General features: G+C 34.1%; 1 protein-coding gene across 6 annotated transcripts in view; it reads right to left on the bottom strand.

Moving 5' to 3' along the window:
- Positions 1–20,898, bottom strand: part of LOC128216443 (SLIT-ROBO Rho GTPase-activating protein 3-like) — an 85,055-nt gene that overhangs the window by 14,490 nt on the left and 49,667 nt on the right. For all 6 annotated transcript variants that reach the window (XM_052923013.1, XM_052923010.1, XM_052923009.1 and 3 more), the window contains exons 2-10: positions 15,341–15,524; positions 9,844–10,009; positions 7,823–7,885; positions 7,161–7,319; positions 5,780–5,908; positions 4,253–4,474; positions 3,641–3,742; positions 2,626–2,793; positions 549–661 (exon numbers count right to left, since the gene is read on the bottom strand). In XM_052923013.1, the coding sequence (XP_052778973.1) occupies positions 549–661; positions 2,626–2,793; positions 3,641–3,742; positions 4,253–4,474; positions 5,780–5,908; positions 7,161–7,319; positions 7,823–7,885; positions 9,844–10,009; positions 15,341–15,524 (1,306 nt within the window). The remainder of the gene's footprint in view (positions 1–548; positions 662–2,625; positions 2,794–3,640; positions 3,743–4,252; positions 4,475–5,779; positions 5,909–7,160; positions 7,320–7,822; positions 7,886–9,843; positions 10,010–15,340; positions 15,525–20,898) is intronic.

Here is a 20,898-nt window from a genome sequence, read left to right as displayed (position 1 = left end):
AATTTTAATAACAAAAGAATAACCAAAGTATTTTACACACAAAACGAAACATTAAGAACTAATCAACTATAATATCAATTATCCAGAAATAGCATTATTAGCAAGTATTCAAATTTAAGCGATGTCTCTGTTTAAATTGAGTGAGACATAATGAATAATTATTCAAAACATAACACAGTCATATATTAAACATTAAATAAAGTTGTAAAGATCACTATTTTGATATCATCTGATCTTTGTTTTATTAGCTGTTTACAATATAATTATGTCGACCTACTATCTCTCTTTATTTTTTTCCATAACAAAGTAATACATTTTTCCAAGAAATATTTTGTTCAAAGCTTACCAATCAATCAAGCTTATCAATCAAGTTAAAACCCATACTTTTCAAATTGCAAAGCAAATTTCAAAGACCACAATACTTCATTGCACAACATGTATCATACAAAATGTAAAAGCGATACTAGACACCTCAAAGCAACAAATCATACCAAGACTTCTGCAATAAGAATGAAAAAAGTACATCAAAACGCAACAAAAATACCAACCTCACTCTAACTCCACTAGAGGCTGAATCTTCGCCAAGGGCTTTCTGAATGGCATTAAACTTGGCCTGAAGTCTCGCAATTCTGTTGTTGCTGAGGGTGTAGGACTCAAATTTCTGAAAGATAAAAGTATGAATTTGTATTCGTTGATATATAGTGAAGCACAACAATTCATGTAAATGAAATGATTTTGTCATGTTGGTCTCCAGTTTTTTTCCAACTATGAAAATGCAAATAAAAGCTGACTGTTCTATAACAAAGTGGTGTTTAACTGGTTTTAAAAAATGAAGTATATTAAATCTTGATAAAACGTCCAACCTTAATCCTATTATGAACAAATACATGAAATTCATGTAATTACCAATACTAATCGATAGTTATTATACACATAACTCATGTAAACACATGTTCCTATAAAAATTGAAAGTAAACATGAAATTCATGTATAACTATATACACATAGCAATAAAAATCGATAATAAGTACATTTTAAAAAGAGTTATTATTGTTATTGTTACAAGTTGTTATTACTTGATTATGAAACATCTTTTTTCTTTTGTCAACATTTTTGTTCCTTGTTTTCTGTCTAAACCTAATAAACTTTATTTTTTAAAAGAAAATAATATACCCTTCAAAATCTTGCCTAATTGGAAATTGAATTTTATGCTGAAACATTTAGCTTGAAGACAATATACATATACCTGACACATTTTGGCACATTCAAAGACAACATTAATTCCAAGGTGAAAATAGGAATACAGTAAAGCTAAAAGGTACCCCACATGGCAGAGAATGTTTGAAGCCTACCATACGCATTATAAGGGCTATCACATTTTTCAGTTTGATATTAATTCTAGCTGAATTGTGAAAACCGTTGAAAACTGATAATAATTGAGCTCGAGTCCATCTTTGGTATAAAACAGAACTGGTGTCCCTATTCAGGGGCCATGAATCAGAAACACAACCTCTACGGTGAAAGGCGGACACCTTTACCACTAGAACACTCTCACCCTGGTGGGGATCAAACACACAACCTCTTGGGTGAGGAGAAATATAATAGCTGCCCATGCTGGTCTCGTGGGTATTAAACCCCTGACGCTTGGCATGAAAGGCAGATACCTAGTCCAATCTCACCCTCATATATTGCAGTTTCAGTGCCAATCATGAAGAAAATCTTAGAACTGTTTTTAGATCTCAGCAATTACCTAACAATAACCTTACTACTTATACTCATATTATACATTGAACAAGTCTTGCAATTACATGTATTTGCATTATACATGTACATCAAATGGTTAAAAAGCAACATAAAAATGAAAAGAGGATAAATTTCAAGCTAGAGGTCTGTTACACATTCATGTACCTTTAAATACGATAGTCTTGTCTGATTTATAATGCACTTGAAAATACAAAAAAGTTATATTAGTTATATCAGTTCATGAAAACAACAACAAAACAATGATATGTTCATTCTTTCCTTATTTCAACTTATTCTGATATATAATGCCAATCCCAGCAACATCGGTATGACAGAATTAAATTATTGTTTAGTATTTATGAAATAGTGCAATTAACAATAAATGTGCTTTATACCATTCGTGCTATTGTCATTTTAATATTTGATCATTTTTGTACATGTGCTGTACTATTCAATAACCTTTGCCATTTTCACGATTCAATAAAATTTGTCAAAACAAATATCCTGGCTGCTGATTTTGCCATTTTTTTCACCGCATCCTATCTATAGTATTAGCGTGTTTTTTTGCCTCTGTCCAATCTATGCTAGCGTCTTATTCGATACTAACAACCTTTAACCATTACTTAAAGCGGAATTTTGTCAATCAATTATCATATGGTACTTAGAGAGAGGGAATGTAAATGTGGTTGTGGCTGCCACAATTGTGAAGAGGTAGATCTGATTTCTTTAACTTTATTATATCATCAAGACTGTTCCATACTCAACTATTAAACTTGAAAGCTTTAAAAACACAATATCTAATAAAAGAAACACAATCTAATATATTAATTGTTAAATCATATTACAAAACAATATTATTTGAAATCTGTTGACTTGACTTACATCTAAGTAATATTTTTCAGTTTCCAGACGCTGAGTTCGTTTTTTGTCCGTCTCATGGGGCGATCTTGGCGGAGTATTTTCGTCTACAAACAAACTGGTGACGTCAATGTCTTTACGGTTTATCAGTTCCGTCAAAGACTTTTCAGTGGCTTCCAATGATTTCCATGTCTGAAAAACATTTTTTTATCATACACAGATTAGAATGTAAAGATTGATTTATGTAGCTTAATGTCATTATAATAATATTAAAGGAAATCAGAAGTACAAATATCACGCTCTTGAAATACAGCTTTCGAAAGTACAGGTAAAACTTAAGTAATTGCAAACATCCACGATATTAACAGAATGAAGATAAGTTGTAAAATTTAATGTTGCAAACTAAATTAAACAGTAATCTTATTCAATCTTATAACAGTTAAATCATAAGTATCAGAGTTTGCACTGAAACATAAATCTTCTCTGAAATTTATAACACACATTGAATAATTTATTAATATTGTTTGCAATTATCTTAACATATGAATGGGTAAAAAAAAAAAGGCAATACTCTGCTAAAAAACTCATGTTCATAAAGTTAATTTATCTTCAAAAGAAATAGTTTCAGGCTTAGTTTTGAAAATGATGCTCTAAAATGATGGCTCAGCATTAAATTTTCCAGCATAAATTGCGAGTGGAATTTTTTTTTGTATTCTTTTTGATAGCTTGCAAGCTTTAAGAAATTAACTACATAGCACTGCAAGCCAAAACTTATCAGTTTTTCTCAGTCAATTAAGGATAACAAAGATTACAGCTAGAATTATGGACCTAACAACACATACTGGAATTGGCAATTCAAAAATCTGTACCAAGTTTTAAAAAAAAATATCTTTACAGTTTTATAAGTAATGGGCAAGAGTCAATTTATGGATCATGCACAGACCCTAATGACAACAATAAGGCTATGACAATATTTTTTTCTATAAAATACCCCCAATAAAAAAAATGAATATCTAAAATTGTATTTCTGAAATAATACCTCATCATTTTCCAACTTGAGTTTTTCTAGAACATTCTGTGATGAGTTGTGACTCTGCACCAGCTGGTCTTGAACAGGTTTTTGAGCACTGATCTGACGCATCTGGAAATGAAACAAGTAATATTAGTTACCACTTTTTTAAACAAGGTAAATCAAAATAATGATTTAATGATTTGTTGGCATGATGAGGTGGAAATGGATAGATTTGTGGTGTGGGGATAACTGGAAGACCCACAGGAAATCCAAATGTCCAGCTTTGTTTACTACCATCCAAACTTAAATGCACCCAAGTTACGAATCCAACACAGAACACCTTAGTTGAAGGAAATTTTGTCTTAACCAATGCACTTAACAGGACATATCCATAATTTTAGATTGTTTTCTCTTTAAGCTTCTTCTCACAGATTGACATTATTGACATCTCTAAATCAGCTGAATTTGGCATCAATGCTTTCAATTCAGTCGTATAAGATAACTCTCTTTTCTGAGGAATAATTATAGAGATAATATAATGTAATTATATAAAACATATTATTTTCATCATTCCTGACTGAAACCGTCACCTATACAAAAGAAAATGGATAATAAACCATGATTTAAACAATGCAATACCTCATCTCCCCGATATGGCTGAAATTCAAACTTTTTCGGCAGCATGAATGCTTGGTTGTTCAGCTCGAGGAATTTCTGCTTGTCGTTCTGTGGATCCATGCGGGATATGACGTCATTGAGCAGGTCCACTGCAGCTAAGTGTGAGTTCCGCATGTTGCAGTGGGCTGTCTGGTAGATCATTACCGTTCCACGTATGGAATTGTGGTAGCCGAAGTCCATACACTGGTGAGAGAAATAAAGATGTAGAAGTTGAAGAATATTTCATTCTTTGTGGATTTGAAAATAATTTTGTTCCAATCATAATATAGTAGATAGTTGCCTGTGCTGGTCTCGTGGTGATGAGGGTGAAGTGTGCAACCAAAAAAGACTAAAGAGTAATCTTTGATACTGCTAAGATATTTGTACACCTGCAACTGGGATAGAATATTTCATTCTAAAAAAAATATCACATCTATAAAAAAATTGGAATGTTGTTTTTTTCTAACGAGAAAACAGTGCCATTTAAAAACCAGAAACAAACACAAAATGTGTATTCAAATGCTACAAATTGTATATCAATGTGAAGACAATGTTGGAACTTTTGCAGGTGCTTCGTTTTGGTCCTATTTGAAGTAAGGATTCAGAATCACATTTTACATTTTCACAGAACAGGAGGAATTTGTACCGGTATACACATCCTTATCCTTGCATTCCTATACTGTAGTGTTTGGTAAACATTCAGAATTTGGTCGTGGTTGGTTCAGTTTTTTACAGTGATTGAATCAGCATAAAATTTGTCGCTAGTATCAATTTTAACCATGAATGACAACAATTTCATATGATTTTCAATGATTTTATGTGACATTATGTACAACTATCTATGATTATCAGACATATAACTTAGTCAGAACACGATCATTGCTGTTAAATGCTTATTGCGAAAAGCCTCTGGCTGTCTGGTTGATAGAGACACATTCTCTAACAAAGACAGATCTACAGACATGATCAATCAATGATTGTTCAGCAAGGCCGATATGTAAACCAGTCAGAAAATATGTCAGCTCATTTTACAATTTTTTACAGTAAACATTCATATTCAAAATGCATCAAAAGAAAATTGGTGAGAACAACAGTTGCAGATTTAATGTGATATGGCTTTCCCAGTCATTGGTAATTGGAATACATAGCTATTCATTATCACCCAAAAGTTCTTAAAAACTGATCCTAAAAGTACACAACCAATGAAGTGAAAACTAAGCGTATTAAAAATCCCCTTGCTTACATCCGTCAGAAGGGAAATATCGTCAGCAAAGTATTTCAGGATTGCGGAGTCAGTGACTTTTATATTGAGGAAGTACTTAATGCATTATTAAAACAAAACTTTTACTGCATAACTCATTGTAATGAAAAATACTAATAACATCCATAAGGTCAGCGAAGTATTTCAGGATTGCAGAGTCAGTGGCTTTAGTATTGAGGAAGTACTAAATGCATCATTAAAACAAAACTTTTACTGCATAACCCATTGTAATGAACAATACTACTAACATCCATAAGGTCGGAGACATCGTCAGCGAAGTATTTATGGATCGCAGAGTTGGCGACTTCAATATTGAGCAGGTACTCGTTACGTGCATGAAGGGCTTTCAACTTGTTCACTGAGTATTTGTCCTTTTTCTGAAATATAGAAATACATGTCAAAGTCATCATGCGATCAATTTTTTGCATTTTTATTCAATGACATTGGTTTGAAAATGCCTCTCAGCCTTCACAAATTACTGATTTTTTAGAGAAACTAACCCAAGGTATTATGATAGCTGAAACAGTTTTTACTAGCCAAGAAATATCGTTTTAATTGATTAAATGAAATTAGTATGCAATACCTGAAATCTGCATTAAAAACATCAGTACAAATATTTCTTTCTTCATTACAGGTTGCCTAGAGGAACATAGTCTATATCTAATTGCAGCATCCATCAGACATTTTATAGCAGTAATTCTAGTTTAACATCCAACATTAAGTGATACTTTTTGTAAGGCAATAAATGTTTATATTAACCTTGCATGCCTGCTTTATACTCATAAACCTAGCAGAAATAAAGTGTACACATATCTTTGATACAAAAAACAACACTTTTAGTCTAGAATGTTAGAGGTGATACACTTTGCTAATAGAAAAAAGCTAGGGAATAAACCATAAAAGTTCTGGCATCATGTAATACCAAAGTTCAAATCTGAAACATAGTAATAAACAACAGCTTTGTTCTCTTCCTGTTATAAGTAATTGCAGTATTAATTTCTGAGGCTCAATGGATTAGGCAACAAACTATGACTGTAATTCCCTAGACTGCAAGGAAGAAGTAAGTTGCCGACAATTTTATGAATTTGGGGCAAACACAATAAAGTCAAGACATAGCCTCTTTATTCTGATCAATATCAGAAACAAAGAATGGTGTTGTAGTCGAAACCTAGACAGGACAAAATAACTTAGTGTAGCTTGTCCGCCCCCGGAGAGTCAGTCACCCGATAACCGTAAAGGTGATTTTGGATCACCAATAGGTTAATCTTGAGCTTTCCAAATGAACACCAGCTGGCACATTACCATGAAAAACCTATAATTATATATTTATTAACCCTGTTGAAAAAACAACAACAGAATTTTGTTAAATAATTGTTAAATGCGCAAATCAGGTAGCTCATGGTATAGCTTATCAGTTTATTAAAAAAATATTGTAGAAATTTTAGCAAAGGTTGCTAGTTGAAATTTTCCACTGAATTTCTTTGTTGAGATGAGCCCAGTCTAGCCTGATTTGTATCAGTGTAAAGCTGTCTTCGCAATCAAGCAAAAAAGATTGCACGTTCAGCGCAACACTGCCCTCACTGTATGAACCTGTAAACATCATTACTGCAGTATTCTGCCAAAGCATACCTCATCTTCCTGTTTCTCAATCTTCTTGAACTTTCTGCTGGAGGACAGGGACTTCCCCGAGAGTTGCTGCTCCACCTTCGACTTCTGTGATTGAACCTTCTTGAGGGCTTCTTCTGCGGTTTTGCTCTCTTGCTGGTACTGGTGGTAGGTCTTCATTGCCTGAAAAACACGGTGGAAAAACAATATTTAAAAAATTCATGTCATATACATAGACTTAAAACAGATAGAAATGATACATACATACGATGGATGTTAACAGATGGTTGAAAACTGTGTATACAATTAAAGAGTATGCTGCCGTGAATTCACAGGAATGAAGGATACAGTAAAACTATCTTTTGCAATTTGCCCTTACCCTCATGCCCAAATACTCAATGAAAGATTACCCGAGTACTCGAGTACCAAACCGGATATTCATTGCCATCCCTACTAACCAGGGACTTAGACATATGTCAGCTCTTAGCACAGATAGCCCCTGAGCAAATATAAAGTTTTAATGTGAACATTTTCCTCTAAATTCAAAGTGTCTGTTACCACAACAAAAGTATATATTGGTTAGCTTCACATCCATCACACTGACAACACTGCCTTTAAATCTCACTGTAAATCGAATTTCAGGAAGATTAAGGGCAAATATTGAAGTTTTATGAACACTGTCATACCTTTTGGAGTTCATACAGTGTCTTGAGAATGTCCTCATGGCTGGATGACCCGATATCTTTACACTGAAAAACAAACACAAATGAGATTCGTTATTTTCATTCATTAAATCTTTTACTTTTCTGCAATACATTTCTAGATTGGTGAGGACATGCTAGAAACAAGAGTGGCACAAGGTGGTGCCAACACACAAGGCTGTTCACACAGTGGTTTCAGTGGTTTGAGGTCATCAAGCCGCACAAGTGGATTTTATCCCGGCACTTTGGTTTCCCCCAACAACACAAGACCAAACTCCCACGCAACATCGTGCCAAATAGAGTGACTTAGCATAAATATATATAACTTTCTTCACATTTATCATTTTTAAGTTAATCAAGGGGCATAACTCTGGCCAGGGTGATGGTACCTACTGATATTATCTTCAAGGGCATAGAAACTGTGAACTTGTTTACCAAGTTTCGAGTTCATATGTTTAAAATTTTAGGAACGATGGTCAAAGCTTCCATAACAATCATTAAGTTTCCAAAGACATCGACACCACCATTGCTATCACAACAAATTGTATTTTATGCGTCAAACAATAGACAAGGTAAGGGAAGCTGTATGGGAATGCATGAGCCTTAAAATACATCAAGTCACAATGTCTCGCGTCAAATTTATAGAAGTGAAAGATAAATCTTCGCTGATTGATCAGAGTAGCTTTGTCTAAACAATTATAACACAGACCACAATAATTCTAACAAATTGTCTACACTAACAATCTTTTTAATATGTAGACAAAAACTTCTACAGAACATGTCTACCATCCAGGGCGAATATTGATATTTTTGGACTGGAAGTTTTGGATGGGAGAAATTTAGAAGATATTTCCTCCTGATCAATATCCCTGTGACAGCTAACTGCTATATCTAGATATTCTTTATCAGGAGAGAGGTATTTGTTTCACTTGCTCTTATTTATTTTTCATTTCCTGAAGCAAATGTTCTCTTTTTTGCAATATTCTGCATGGAAAACTCGGTTGAATAATGGACGCTTTGCGCATCGTTAAATTAAATGTGTCATCTAATTTGTGTGAATAATGTCAGATGGTACCAAAACCTTCTATATTTTAATGTAATTTGGTATCTTAACACCACAAATTATATAAGTATGTGTTGGCGATAATGTAGTGTAATCTTGCACACTTAAGTATTTCTAGTCTGAGATTATGGCTTAAAAATCTTCTCATATTACTTGAAACATCAATGCTAATTATACGGTGTAGATCAGATACTTAAAATAACTAAAGCTAAGATGCATTTCAAAAATAATATCATCCATGATCCATGATCATCTTTGCCAAACAGATAATAGAGAAATGTGTTTAAATATTTCTAAGAAACCAATCTATAACAATTTTGGTTTTGCTATCAAACACCGTGACAGGTTACCATGGAAATTGTTTAGATAATATGAGTCATGCACTGCACGTCTAGCTCTTTGATGTTGTCTGATTCCTAATTTCATGAAGATCAGATAATTTTTCAGTCATGAAAATAGCAAAGTGCACCTGATGAAATTATTTAAACCAATTAAAATTCTCCCACCTGAGATAGGACTTGGTTTAAAATTCTCCCACCTGAGATAGGACTAACATTTCATCCTTCCTATTCAGAATGTGTTATAAAGTGAAATATGTGCACTTCAGACAATAGGTCAGGGTTGGTTAACACTTTTATAAATTGTTTTATGACTTCCCAACCATGTAATATTTGAAATCCCTCTTTTGGTATGCTGGATTCAATTGGTTTAAATGGTGCGTTGATTTGGTATACATTATTACCAGTATGCAGAATGCAAAAGATGCAAATGGATAGTAAGACTATGGTAAATCAACTTGAAATTCATAAAGTGCAGACAATGTTGTTGTTTTTTAAATTGCATAAAAATCTGTTACAGAGGGATGGAGGGTTCAGTTACACCCCATTAAAGTGATTTTCAGTATCAATTAAAGGATGAATTTAAAAGTCTTCAAAGACATTACCCGTCTAAAAAGCCGCTGTGAGTTGTCTTGTATTTCCGCAAGCCTGTTGTGCACATGCTGTCCGCAGATCTCTGCAAGTATCCCATGGTCGTGACTCTGTTTCCGCGTGATCTCAAGCAGCTGTGACCAACAGTTGAACGTGCTGAATTTGTCCCAGTGCTCACGTCTGAAATGGACAGTTTTACATTATTTAAATGAACAATGTCAGAATAATTTATTACTGAGCACAGATGCATCATATCTCATGCCATGTGTGAGTGTGTTCCATTGCTTTGTCTATGCATTAATTCCTGAACCTGAATGGTAACAAATAGGTGGAATGTAACTGTTCAGTAACTATAGCATGTTGATAAACAGAAATAATATTCACTTTTACCCCACTCAAGTTATTAAACATTGTTGCAAAATATGATTGGTAGGAAACTAGGCAATGGTATTAAAATAACCTCAGGTCTACATGCAATAATAATAAATGATTAACAAGCGAATACATTTCACTGACTCTGGATAATGACCATGATTCTGACAAAACATAATCACATCTCTAATCATTTCTGAGAGCAGACACCAACAGCTAGGAGATATGGATGCTCATGAATTAGTCAGGACCACATCTAAATGAATCACACACACTTAAAGCATGACACCAAATTACCCAAATGTTCCATTCTAGGAGTCCAGTAATTACCAAATTGCCACATTATTACAGCAACTGTTGTACCTTGTCCGTAAAATTCAGCTGAAATGTGCATCTGCTTTTAAGACCTTATGCTTTGTTAACATGCACAGAGAGTTTGTTTGAACTACTCTTGAATCAGTGAAATTTTCCCAGGAACAGGGATATACACACTTGACTTATTTGTTACATACTTACACTTATGTTCCTGTTAAATCTTTGTTATAATGTTCTCAGGAAATATCATACTTTCGTAATTAAAACAGATTGTGCATTGAAAATATCTATAAATACAGCCCCTAACATGCATTAATAAAAATCTTGGTTGATGCGTGCAAGACAAATTTTATAGTCAGAGCTAGTGACCTTGACCTTTGAATATAGCCAATGATTCAGAGCAAGAACTAGTTTAGCCTCAATCTTAGATTAAAAGACTGAAGTAAGTAAGGCTGTGACCTTAGTTCAAAGGACTAGACAAAATGTGGTCTTGACCTGAGAGCAGATTAGACTCTGGCAAAATGTGGTCTTGACCTGAGAGCAGATTAGACTCTGGCAAAATGTGGCCTTGACCTTAGAGCAGATTAGACTCTGGCAAAATGTGGCCTTGACCTGAGAGCAGATTAGACTCTGGCAAAATGTGGCCTTGACCAGAGAGCAGATTAGACTCTGACAAAATGTTGCCTTGACCTGAGAGCAGATTAGACTCTGACAAAATGAAGCCTTGACCTGAGAGCAGATTAGACTCTGACAAAATGTGGTCGTGACCTGGGAGCAGATTAGACTCTGGCAAAATGTGGCCTTGACCTGAGAGCAGATTAGACTCAGGCAAATTGTGGCCTTAACCTGAGAGCAGATTAGACTCTGGCAAAATGTGGCCTTGACCTGATAGCAGATTAGACTCAGGCAAAATGTGGCCTTGACCTGAGAGCAGATTAGACTCTGGAAAAATGTGGCCTTGACCGCAAAGGAGGATATAATTTACTCAAGAATAAGAAAGCCTTAAACTTAGAGAACTAAGACTTGACTCAAGAGTTAGTAAGGCCTTGACCATAGATTGAAGAACTTGACTGAAAGAGTAAATGTGACCTTTGTATTACGAGCAAGTGCCTAGACTCAAGAGTAAGAGAATCTTGATCTTAGATTAAATGGACTAGACTCAAAAGTTTATATTTATACTTTGAATAAATGTGGTTTTGGCATAGAGCAGATAACTTGGTTCAGATAAAATAATATATGTCATTTATCTTAGGGCAAAAGACTTGGCTCAGAGAAAATGTGGCCTAGGTCTTATAGCAAAGATCATTGGCTCATAAGATGTGGCCTTGACCTTAGAGCTAAGGACTTTGCTAAGACAAAATGTAGCCTTGAGGAAAGTGAATGACTATTAAAGTGGGGCCTGGCATTTTGAGCCATGTTGTTCGATTGTTTTTTTTCATTTATTGTATATTTATGCAACCTAAACATAAATAAATGCACTTATGTAGACCAAGATTTTTATTTATTTTTAGCTACATTCATGTCTCATATATGTCACCTGTCTGCCAAGAAAAAAATCATTGCCAAACAATCATACCCTAAAATACTTCATCCAATATGCTTTCAAAGCAGAATTTGTTTTATCATGCAACTTTATGCTTCATAATAACAAATGGTTTATTATTAACTTACTTGCTTAGATATGTTTTATCTTGAACTATATTGTCATATTACATAACAATTATCCAGTTGGCATGTTATCATAAGCAATTTTTCACATGAAGGTAGAAACAATTTACTCCTTTCCCCTGTTAGTTCTGCTAATTGTCTGCATTATTATATCGCATGAAACAAAAGATTACAAAGATCCATGTGTTATACTTTCTCATGATATTCCGTACAATTTTTGTTCAATTCTAACAGTCTTTTTTTGCAATACTTGCTAAACTCACCAGCTTAAAGTGAAAATGCTATGATTGTTGACTGTAACATACAATATGCTGTCAAGGTTTTTTCACATTGTTATATTTAATGAGAGAAATTAATTCAATGATAAGCTTAAATATCATACATTTTTAATTAGGATGCAGTGGCAAGTTTGAAACTAGAGCTATAAAGCTATCACTGAATCTGATTGAAACACCAACCACACAATCAATATCCCAGGACAGATGAACCGACAGACGGACAGGACAAGGTGATTCCTATATACCCCGCACCATACGTGCCATTTCCCCCGGCGGGAGGAAAAATCCCCCGGAATTTCGATCCATCCCCCGGTCTCCCGGCGGGAGATAAAAATCCCCCGGAATTTAAAAAAAAAAAAAATGTGAGTGAAACTGAATGTAAAGAAACAACTCCACAAGGGTGAAATGCCAAAAGGAAACTTTTACAACAAGTGATCAATTAATTTGTAGTAATTATCAAAGGCAAAGAAATATTACTATTTCGGAAGGAAGAAATTAATAATATTTATTCTATTCTCTTATTGTCTGAAAGTCATCACGCTGATAGAATTAAGCACAATTTTTTAAAAGACTTTGGAGGAAGGTAAATTTAATTTAATTGTCTCGAAAACATATTTTTCCAATGACATATTTTGTTCTGCAAGTGCATTACAGTACGACATGACAGTGTATCATAAGAATATGATAAATCATGAAATAAAATAATTCTGTATAATGAAAAAGTTAAGAGGTTTTCACAGCAAACGATATGTGAATACATTTTTTCATACTTGCGTCTAAAAATACTTTAAAATTTCGCCAACTTAGACCTGCTAAAAAAAATCCCCCTGAATACAACCAAAATCCCCCTGAATTTTCAGCCTTTTGAACAAATCCCCCTGAATGGTCTCCAGAAAATATGGCATGTATGCTGCACCACCAAGGTAGATATAAAACAAGTGTATTTATACACCAGTCAATTGTAACCATGCCCCCCCCCCCCCCCCCAGGTCCAGGTAATAGTGGGGACTTTGACTTTAGGTCCAGCCAATCCCAGGAAAAATCCCCGCTCTGCGCGGACAACCTGCTGGTAAAATCATGCCCCTGCACCATGGGGACATTCTAGGAAAGGTTCAATTTCCCTGCAATTTTCGGCGCAAAATCAAAACCACCCCATTCACTCAGCACTGCATGGCCAACTGGAAGGTAAAAACATGGCCCATATCCCCCACGGTGTAGACCCGGACTTGGGAGGTCAAACAATTGACTGGTGCATTACATGTACATTGAAATATCTTTATTATTAATTGTGACTTTCGTAACACCCCACAGCCATATATAGTGCACCAACTATAGGAAGTCAGGACTACAAAAGCAATTCACATGTTATTTATTATTTCTTCCTGCCTATATAACAGTGATTACTATGAAATATGAACAAAGAATTTCCAATATTTTGTTAATGCCTTTTGATCTTGCAAACTTTTATGAAAATCATGCATAATGCCATGAACTGCGTGAACTTTTGCGGTTTAACCTATGAAGTTTATTATGGTATACATAATCCCACATAATGCTATATTTCCATAAAAATAAACCTTAATTAGTTCTGTTCCTAAAGATACATCTGAACATCTTTTATAATGAATATAGAACAAAAGCTTAGTAAAGATGTTGTTTGGTTTTTTCTAGAACTACATGTACTGAAATTTATATAATGAATTTGTTTATTGTTTAACTTGAAGACAATTACTAGCTACAAATATGTACATCATATTTTATTATCAGTAATTTTTAACTTAAGTAACTTATAATTAAGTTTATTGTTTTTTTTATAACTGTAAAAAATCTTGTTTTATTTTCTGTTTTAAACATTCAAGAAATAAAAAAAATATTGACATCTTTCAAGTGTAGACCTATACTCTATACAGTGCCTTTTTAAGAATTTAACTACTTAAATCTTATCATGTTTTTCATAACTCTTTTAACATGACGAGCACGCATTAACACTTACAGATGTATACAACATTCAGCAAGTCATGTGTATCCAACTTATTTTTCTTGGCAATGATATCTATTTGCTAAAGAATTAGTTGTATTTGAAAGCAGCATGGTAGGTAAAGATCTGTGAAAATCTGGTCTGATGCAGTTGTTCAGGAAACTTAATTCCCACCTCACATTAGATTCAGTTAAAGCTTTTTCTTGGCAAGGAGAAAGGAAACGCTTGCCATTTCAGATTCTGACATTTCATCCGACTCTGTTATTACTGCATTCAAGGTATAAACTGCAAACTATGCACTTATACAAGAACAAAGATTGCAAGGAATCTGATGTGCTTAAAATGTATTTACACTAAACAATTATCAAAGTCCCATTACTCTGGAGTGTTGGAGGCAATCTGTCTGCTTGTTATCAAGATTGGCATTAAGACATGTACAATATACTGAATAGGATGAAAATTCTTTCAAGAAGTCAGAAAGCGAACAAATTTTGGACACATCTCACCCGCTCAGTCCCATGAGACATTATCGAGGCATTTATACGGAATAAATAGATGAAACACTGCTCAACCAATGGTATCAAACTGGTTAATTCTTTGGTTTGGTTATGGCTAGCCGAAATGTTTATCGATTGCTCAATATTTGTCCAATAATAACCATTGACCAAATAAATTACATGCATGTGCAAAGTATCCAAAAGATAACCTTTGGTTCCCTTCTTAACAGTTACTAAGGCGACCTGGGTTCGATTGCCGACCTGGGCGCATGTGGGTTATGTGGGATTATGTATACGATAATAAACTTCATTGGTTTAACCACAAAAGTTCATGCAGTTCATGGAATGATGCACCAAGCCTAACATTAGACCACACTGGTAATTATATAAAAAAATATCTCACTTTTGTTTCTCCTGTTTGTGTCGAGACCAGGTATTTTTTACAAGTTTGTCCAGATTTCTGGAATATTCCATTTCGAGCTCTGCTTTTCGTCGATAGAAGTCCTGGATCTCCTGCACCATGGCCATCTGCGTTTCTAGACGACCCTCGAGACATTTTAGCTGTTCTGCTAGTTGCTGTCTAATGTCTGAAAATACAAATAGTGATTGTTGTGTTATTTGTGTGTGCATAAATGTGTATCAATCAGAGAAATTCGCTGATTTTCTGTCCTAAATATGAGATATGTTATATCAAGATTTCTAGGAGCATTTCATATCTAAGCAAGATAGATTTTCAGCAGTTATAATGGTACTGCACTGTAGAAAATCTCTCGGATTTCCTAAGGAGCATTTCATAATTTGTAGGAGAGATTTCAGCAGTTATAATGGTACTGCACTGTAGAAAATCTCTCGAATTTCTAAGAGTATTTCATATATAGGAGAGATTTTCAGCAGTTATAATGGTACTGCACTGTAGAAAATCTTTCTGATTTATAAGAGTATTTCATATATATAGGAGAGATTTTCAGCAGTTATAATGGTACTGCACTGTAGAAAATCTTTCTGATTTATAAGAGTATTTCATATGTAGGAGAGATTTTCAGCAGTTATAATGGTACTGCAATGTAGAAAATCTTTCTGATTTCTTGGAGTATTTCATAGGTAGGAGAGATTTTCAGCAGTCGTTCTGGGTGCCGACTAATTAACTTCAACAAGGAATGTCCAACAAGATCCAGTTTGGATGACTTTTTCTTGAGGCTCCCCCCCCCCCCACCCCTCATTTTGTAATGCATAATTCAGGGGCTTTAATATCAAGAATTCTAGCAACATAATAATTATTTTTAAGGAGTGGATTCGCGGTATGCAGAGAAATGGCACTATTTGAGAACCTGAGAAATGCAAAATACTTCATTGTTAATTGAGGTTGAAAATGGATGAGTTTTCAATATGTAAGGCTGCTGGAAGGTGGTTACATCGCAGATACATAATATTTTACCTAGCTGGCTCGACTCTGCCATTTTGGGAGTATTATGTTTATGTGAACTATGCACAAGCAGTGCAACATTGAATTACTTAATAATCTTAAAGGGCCAAAAGCCAATAAATTTAGCCCTGATTTCTTAATTGAAAAAATAAATTATGATTACATTCATTATTTCCTTGTTTTAAGCTATCTTATTTCACAATAATTAGTTTGCCATCAATTAATTTAGTGTGTATCAAATTTGCCCCAAGGGATTTTGAACAAGAGGAAATTTAAACACTATTTCAATTATCATCATATAATGAGTCATTGGAGGACAGTATACAAATGTAAATGGTTATTTTGACAGCTTTTTGACTGGACGTTTTGGTCTACTGATTGCCTTTTATGGGTAGATAATGGTTATATTTACAGTCACTAAATTACTATGTATGGTATTAATATATCACTTCAAAGACAGTGTTTGGTAGTAATTATTTTCAGCAGTAAGCTGTACTCAATTTTCAGAAGTTTCAAGAAATTCAGGTTCACTCCTTATAATTAACATCTTGTGAATGAAGCTATTAATAAAAGTAAATAATTATTCTGCTAGATTTATATATTCAACTTAAATATTCATAGTCACAACCACCAGTGCATATTAACTGCTTGTGAACAAGTTTCTTAACCATTTTTTATAAATAATACAAAACATCGTTCTTATCCTAATAGAGCACATATTTCCAACATAAGCTATGCGGAAATAACTTAATGAAATCCATGTTGCTGAATTTCAGTAAGTATCAGTATAATTGTTGACAATATTAGCGAGCTCCATGCATTTAAAAGCTATATAAACAGTGAAATATTTCATTTCCTATGCAAATGAAACATTACGTCACGCCTCGAATAGAACAAAAAACAACAAACTATAATTTTAAAATTTACTTTTCTCGGTTATGCGATAATAAATTATTGTACAGACTTAAAAAAACTCTGCCAAATCTTTTCTTTCCCTATAACCTTCAGTTTCACTTAGTATAAGCCCATCAAAGTTCCCTGAAACATGACAAAATGGCTGTAAATGACTCTGGCAATAAATTCCTTCCACCAATGCAGATGTTTTATTTCCTTCAGCTGCCTATTTAGTATTTACACGGGGCTGTAATGTTTACATAGAAAAGGGCTGTTCATAAATGCTAAAGGCAGAGCTGAGTTCCAGAAAAAGCTAAATTACCCATTAGTTGTAAGCTGATTGTCCCTTACAACTACCCTCTATGAAAGTCACCTACATGCTTAATTAACATAACGGGGGGGGGGGGGGGGGGGGGGGGTACACAAAGAGCAAAAACTGTTTGTATTAGCATGTAACTGGCATTTTTAATTCAATGGCATTTCATTAGGTAATTTAAGAGCATAATCATATACACATGTGAATACAATTGCTGTAGAACTTCCAACCATGATGCAGTCAGGACTGTTAACATTGTTTCCATTATCACATTCAAAAAAAGTCTAAAAACTGAGGAAGTTATAGCTCTGAATAAAAATATGATTTAGGATAGCTTTATAATCTAAAATTGATTCCACTCCCAGCAAACATGACCAATACATCCCCCATGACTCAATGTACATGCATGTTTGCATTAAACCCCAGACTTTCCTAATAACATGTTCAAGCTAAAAGCATCTAATATCTCCCACTAATAACTTGGAACAAATGATAAGTTTTCCAGTGGAGAGATACAAATCTGTCTATTTCCATAGGTTGTGATGAAAAATTGCCAACTTTGAGACTCATCCTTATTTTGAGACAAAAATAAGCAGTGGTTTGTATTTATGAATAATATTGGTCCGCTTGTTTAGAGCTTTGTATAATAAAGTTGAACAACGTTGTAAATACCATCATTGTAAAATTTAAAATCATTGCTGCACAGGAAATTTAATGAATATATACCAAGTAATCGGCAGATATAATTTCAAACAAGATTTGGGACAACTGTTTTCGGCTGTACTTGCTTTATGCAAATATAATTATGAGCACATCATGAAATATTTCACCTCTTATAGTAAGCTACAATAAACACCATTAACAATTTTCTTGACTCAAAATTCTGAACAATCGGCCAAGTGTAAGATGATGTAAAAACATGTGTTAAACTTCTTACCAGTAACATGCAAAACAATGAATTATAAGTATCAAAAAGAACATGATAATTTGATACTAATTAACCTAATTTTGATTATGTGAAGGCATGAGCTGCTGTGTGCTGAAATGATTAATCCTGGAGTCTCAGACAGTTTAATAACCTGAGTATGAGGGAAAATGTACCAGGCAAGGCTCTAACCAAGGACCCTAATTTCTAAGGAGCAAAGATGGTAAAAATTGCTGTATTAGTTCCAACTAAACTGTCTTACATTCAGTCACATAACACTTTAGATCAATTTCAGTTATGAAACATTTAAGATTAAATGTTAGTGAATTTTATTTGTTTGCCACTGAGTGCATGAATATTAAAATATATGTGATTCCATGTACAAAGATCTTAAAATTTCCTTCATAGATATCGTAACTCTTCAATCACAGTTTGCAAATGTATTGAATAAAGGTTGTTAATCATTAATATCATTCACCTAAAAATTTAACAAATACATGAATGATGATGACTCTCTATATCACTGGGGCGATTGATTCAAGGTTTTAACGTTTGAACAATTAGGGGTGCAACCAAAGTTTGGGCATGCCTCATCTGTAACATCAACTAGGAACCACAAAAATAGGTTCTATAAACAAGTCAATGGGGATTTAAGGATTGTCTCCCTTCAAAAATGATGCTAAAATGGTACATTTTGGTGTAATTGATTTTTCTTACATATTTACATGAAAAGTTTATCTGAATGGCCACTAGTGTTTCATCACACCGACATCTCTCTGCTGATTACCATATTTTTCAGCATCAGCTGTCCATATGTTCAAACCTCACTCAGGTACAACTGATTGTTTTTGATGATAAAAGCAGACATTTTCTGTCTTTTTCAAAGTTCAGCAGGATTGTTTTACAAAAACATGGGGGGAAACAGTGTATCAAAACATCGATCAATTAGGTTTAATGGTGAAACAAGCAAGCAAAACAAATAGGTTTTAGACAAATGTCAGAATTTATTAGGGGATGCTTCCACGTTTCACACAGAATCTTATAACATCCTGCAACCGTTGCGTAACTTACAGCTTAAGTAGCTGCATGTCTTTCTTTCATTGTATAACGAAATTGAATAACTATTGGTGTAATTATTAAAAATACAATTTACTACCATCTACAAAAGTGTATATGTATATATTTATTTACCAATGCTAATCGGTGTTTCAAATACATGAAAAAGAATAAAAGAAATATTTTTTTAAAGCTATGGCCATACTTAGTGTTTGCCCTTCATTTTCAGCCAATCAGCTGGGTGCTAGATTATTAAAATGTTGAGGTTCTTATTTGTGAAGAATCGTTACTTATTGCTTAAGATGTTTCATAATAATGCACATACAGCCCATGCCTACTTTCTGCAAATTTCAGTGTCAACACTGATTTAAATTGTGTCAAAATATCTTGGGGGGGGGGGGGGGGGGGGAGCGGGCGTCTCATGCATTGGTTGACGGGTCTTTTTGACAGGTGCAGGGCATAACTTTAAACCTTATGTAAATTGGGAAGGGCTAACACTACATAAGTCGGTTAGAATTCATCAAGTAAATTCTCAGTGAATAAGAAGCCATGGTTGTTTCACTGCATGAAGACATTACTTGATAAACTCTAACCTATACTTAGATTTTGGAATGATGTGCCAACAGTGACTCAACTAGTGATGACGCTATCAACACCTAGGCTTAAATTGCCAATAAAATACCACAATTTTTTAAACAGACAAGGTTAAAATGCCACTGTTTGTACACATACATTGATTTATTATCTAGATATAGGGCACTACATGTCATGCAATAGACATTCTTGAGAATTTAGATCAATAATTAATTCTTATTGATTCCAGGCACAATATTAATAATACTTGTGACATCTCCTCATCAAAACTTGTATCTCCCATAAAGAAACTCATTATGTTGCCTTGTTATGGCCTAGTAACAGCCGAGTTACGTATCGTAGACATTTACAAGAGCACCTCATAAGGAAGTAAATGCTCATCTGTTTTTCTCAGTTGAACGAGGGCTGAAACAATTATTCAAGCTAGAGTGATAGTACTTGCCATTCTAGGTAATGAAGGTCCTTGTATTATCGTTCACATGTTTACCAAATTTCATATAAATATGATAAAATGTTTTTCAAATTATGGTCAACGTGGGAGTTTTGGCATGAGGACCATGGCAACCATCAACAAATTCAGCTATGCATCCCTCTACTTCCTGATTTTACAAAGATTCATACATATGTCATCAACATAAACATATTTATGCAAAGTTGCATGTAATTGCTGTCATCGCTAGTAACATTACTGTTTCATTTCCGACATCTTTTCAAGTACCTCTTCCCGAGTTGCACATTAATATAATTATGAAT

Source organism: Mya arenaria, chromosome 14, assembly GCF_026914265.1.
Source record: "Mya arenaria isolate MELC-2E11 chromosome 14, ASM2691426v1".
Lineage (NCBI taxonomy): Eukaryota > Metazoa > Mollusca > Bivalvia > Myida > Myidae > Mya > Mya arenaria.
Note: the sequence above shows the minus strand (reverse complement) of the source record. Positions and strands in the feature narration are given on the sequence as shown.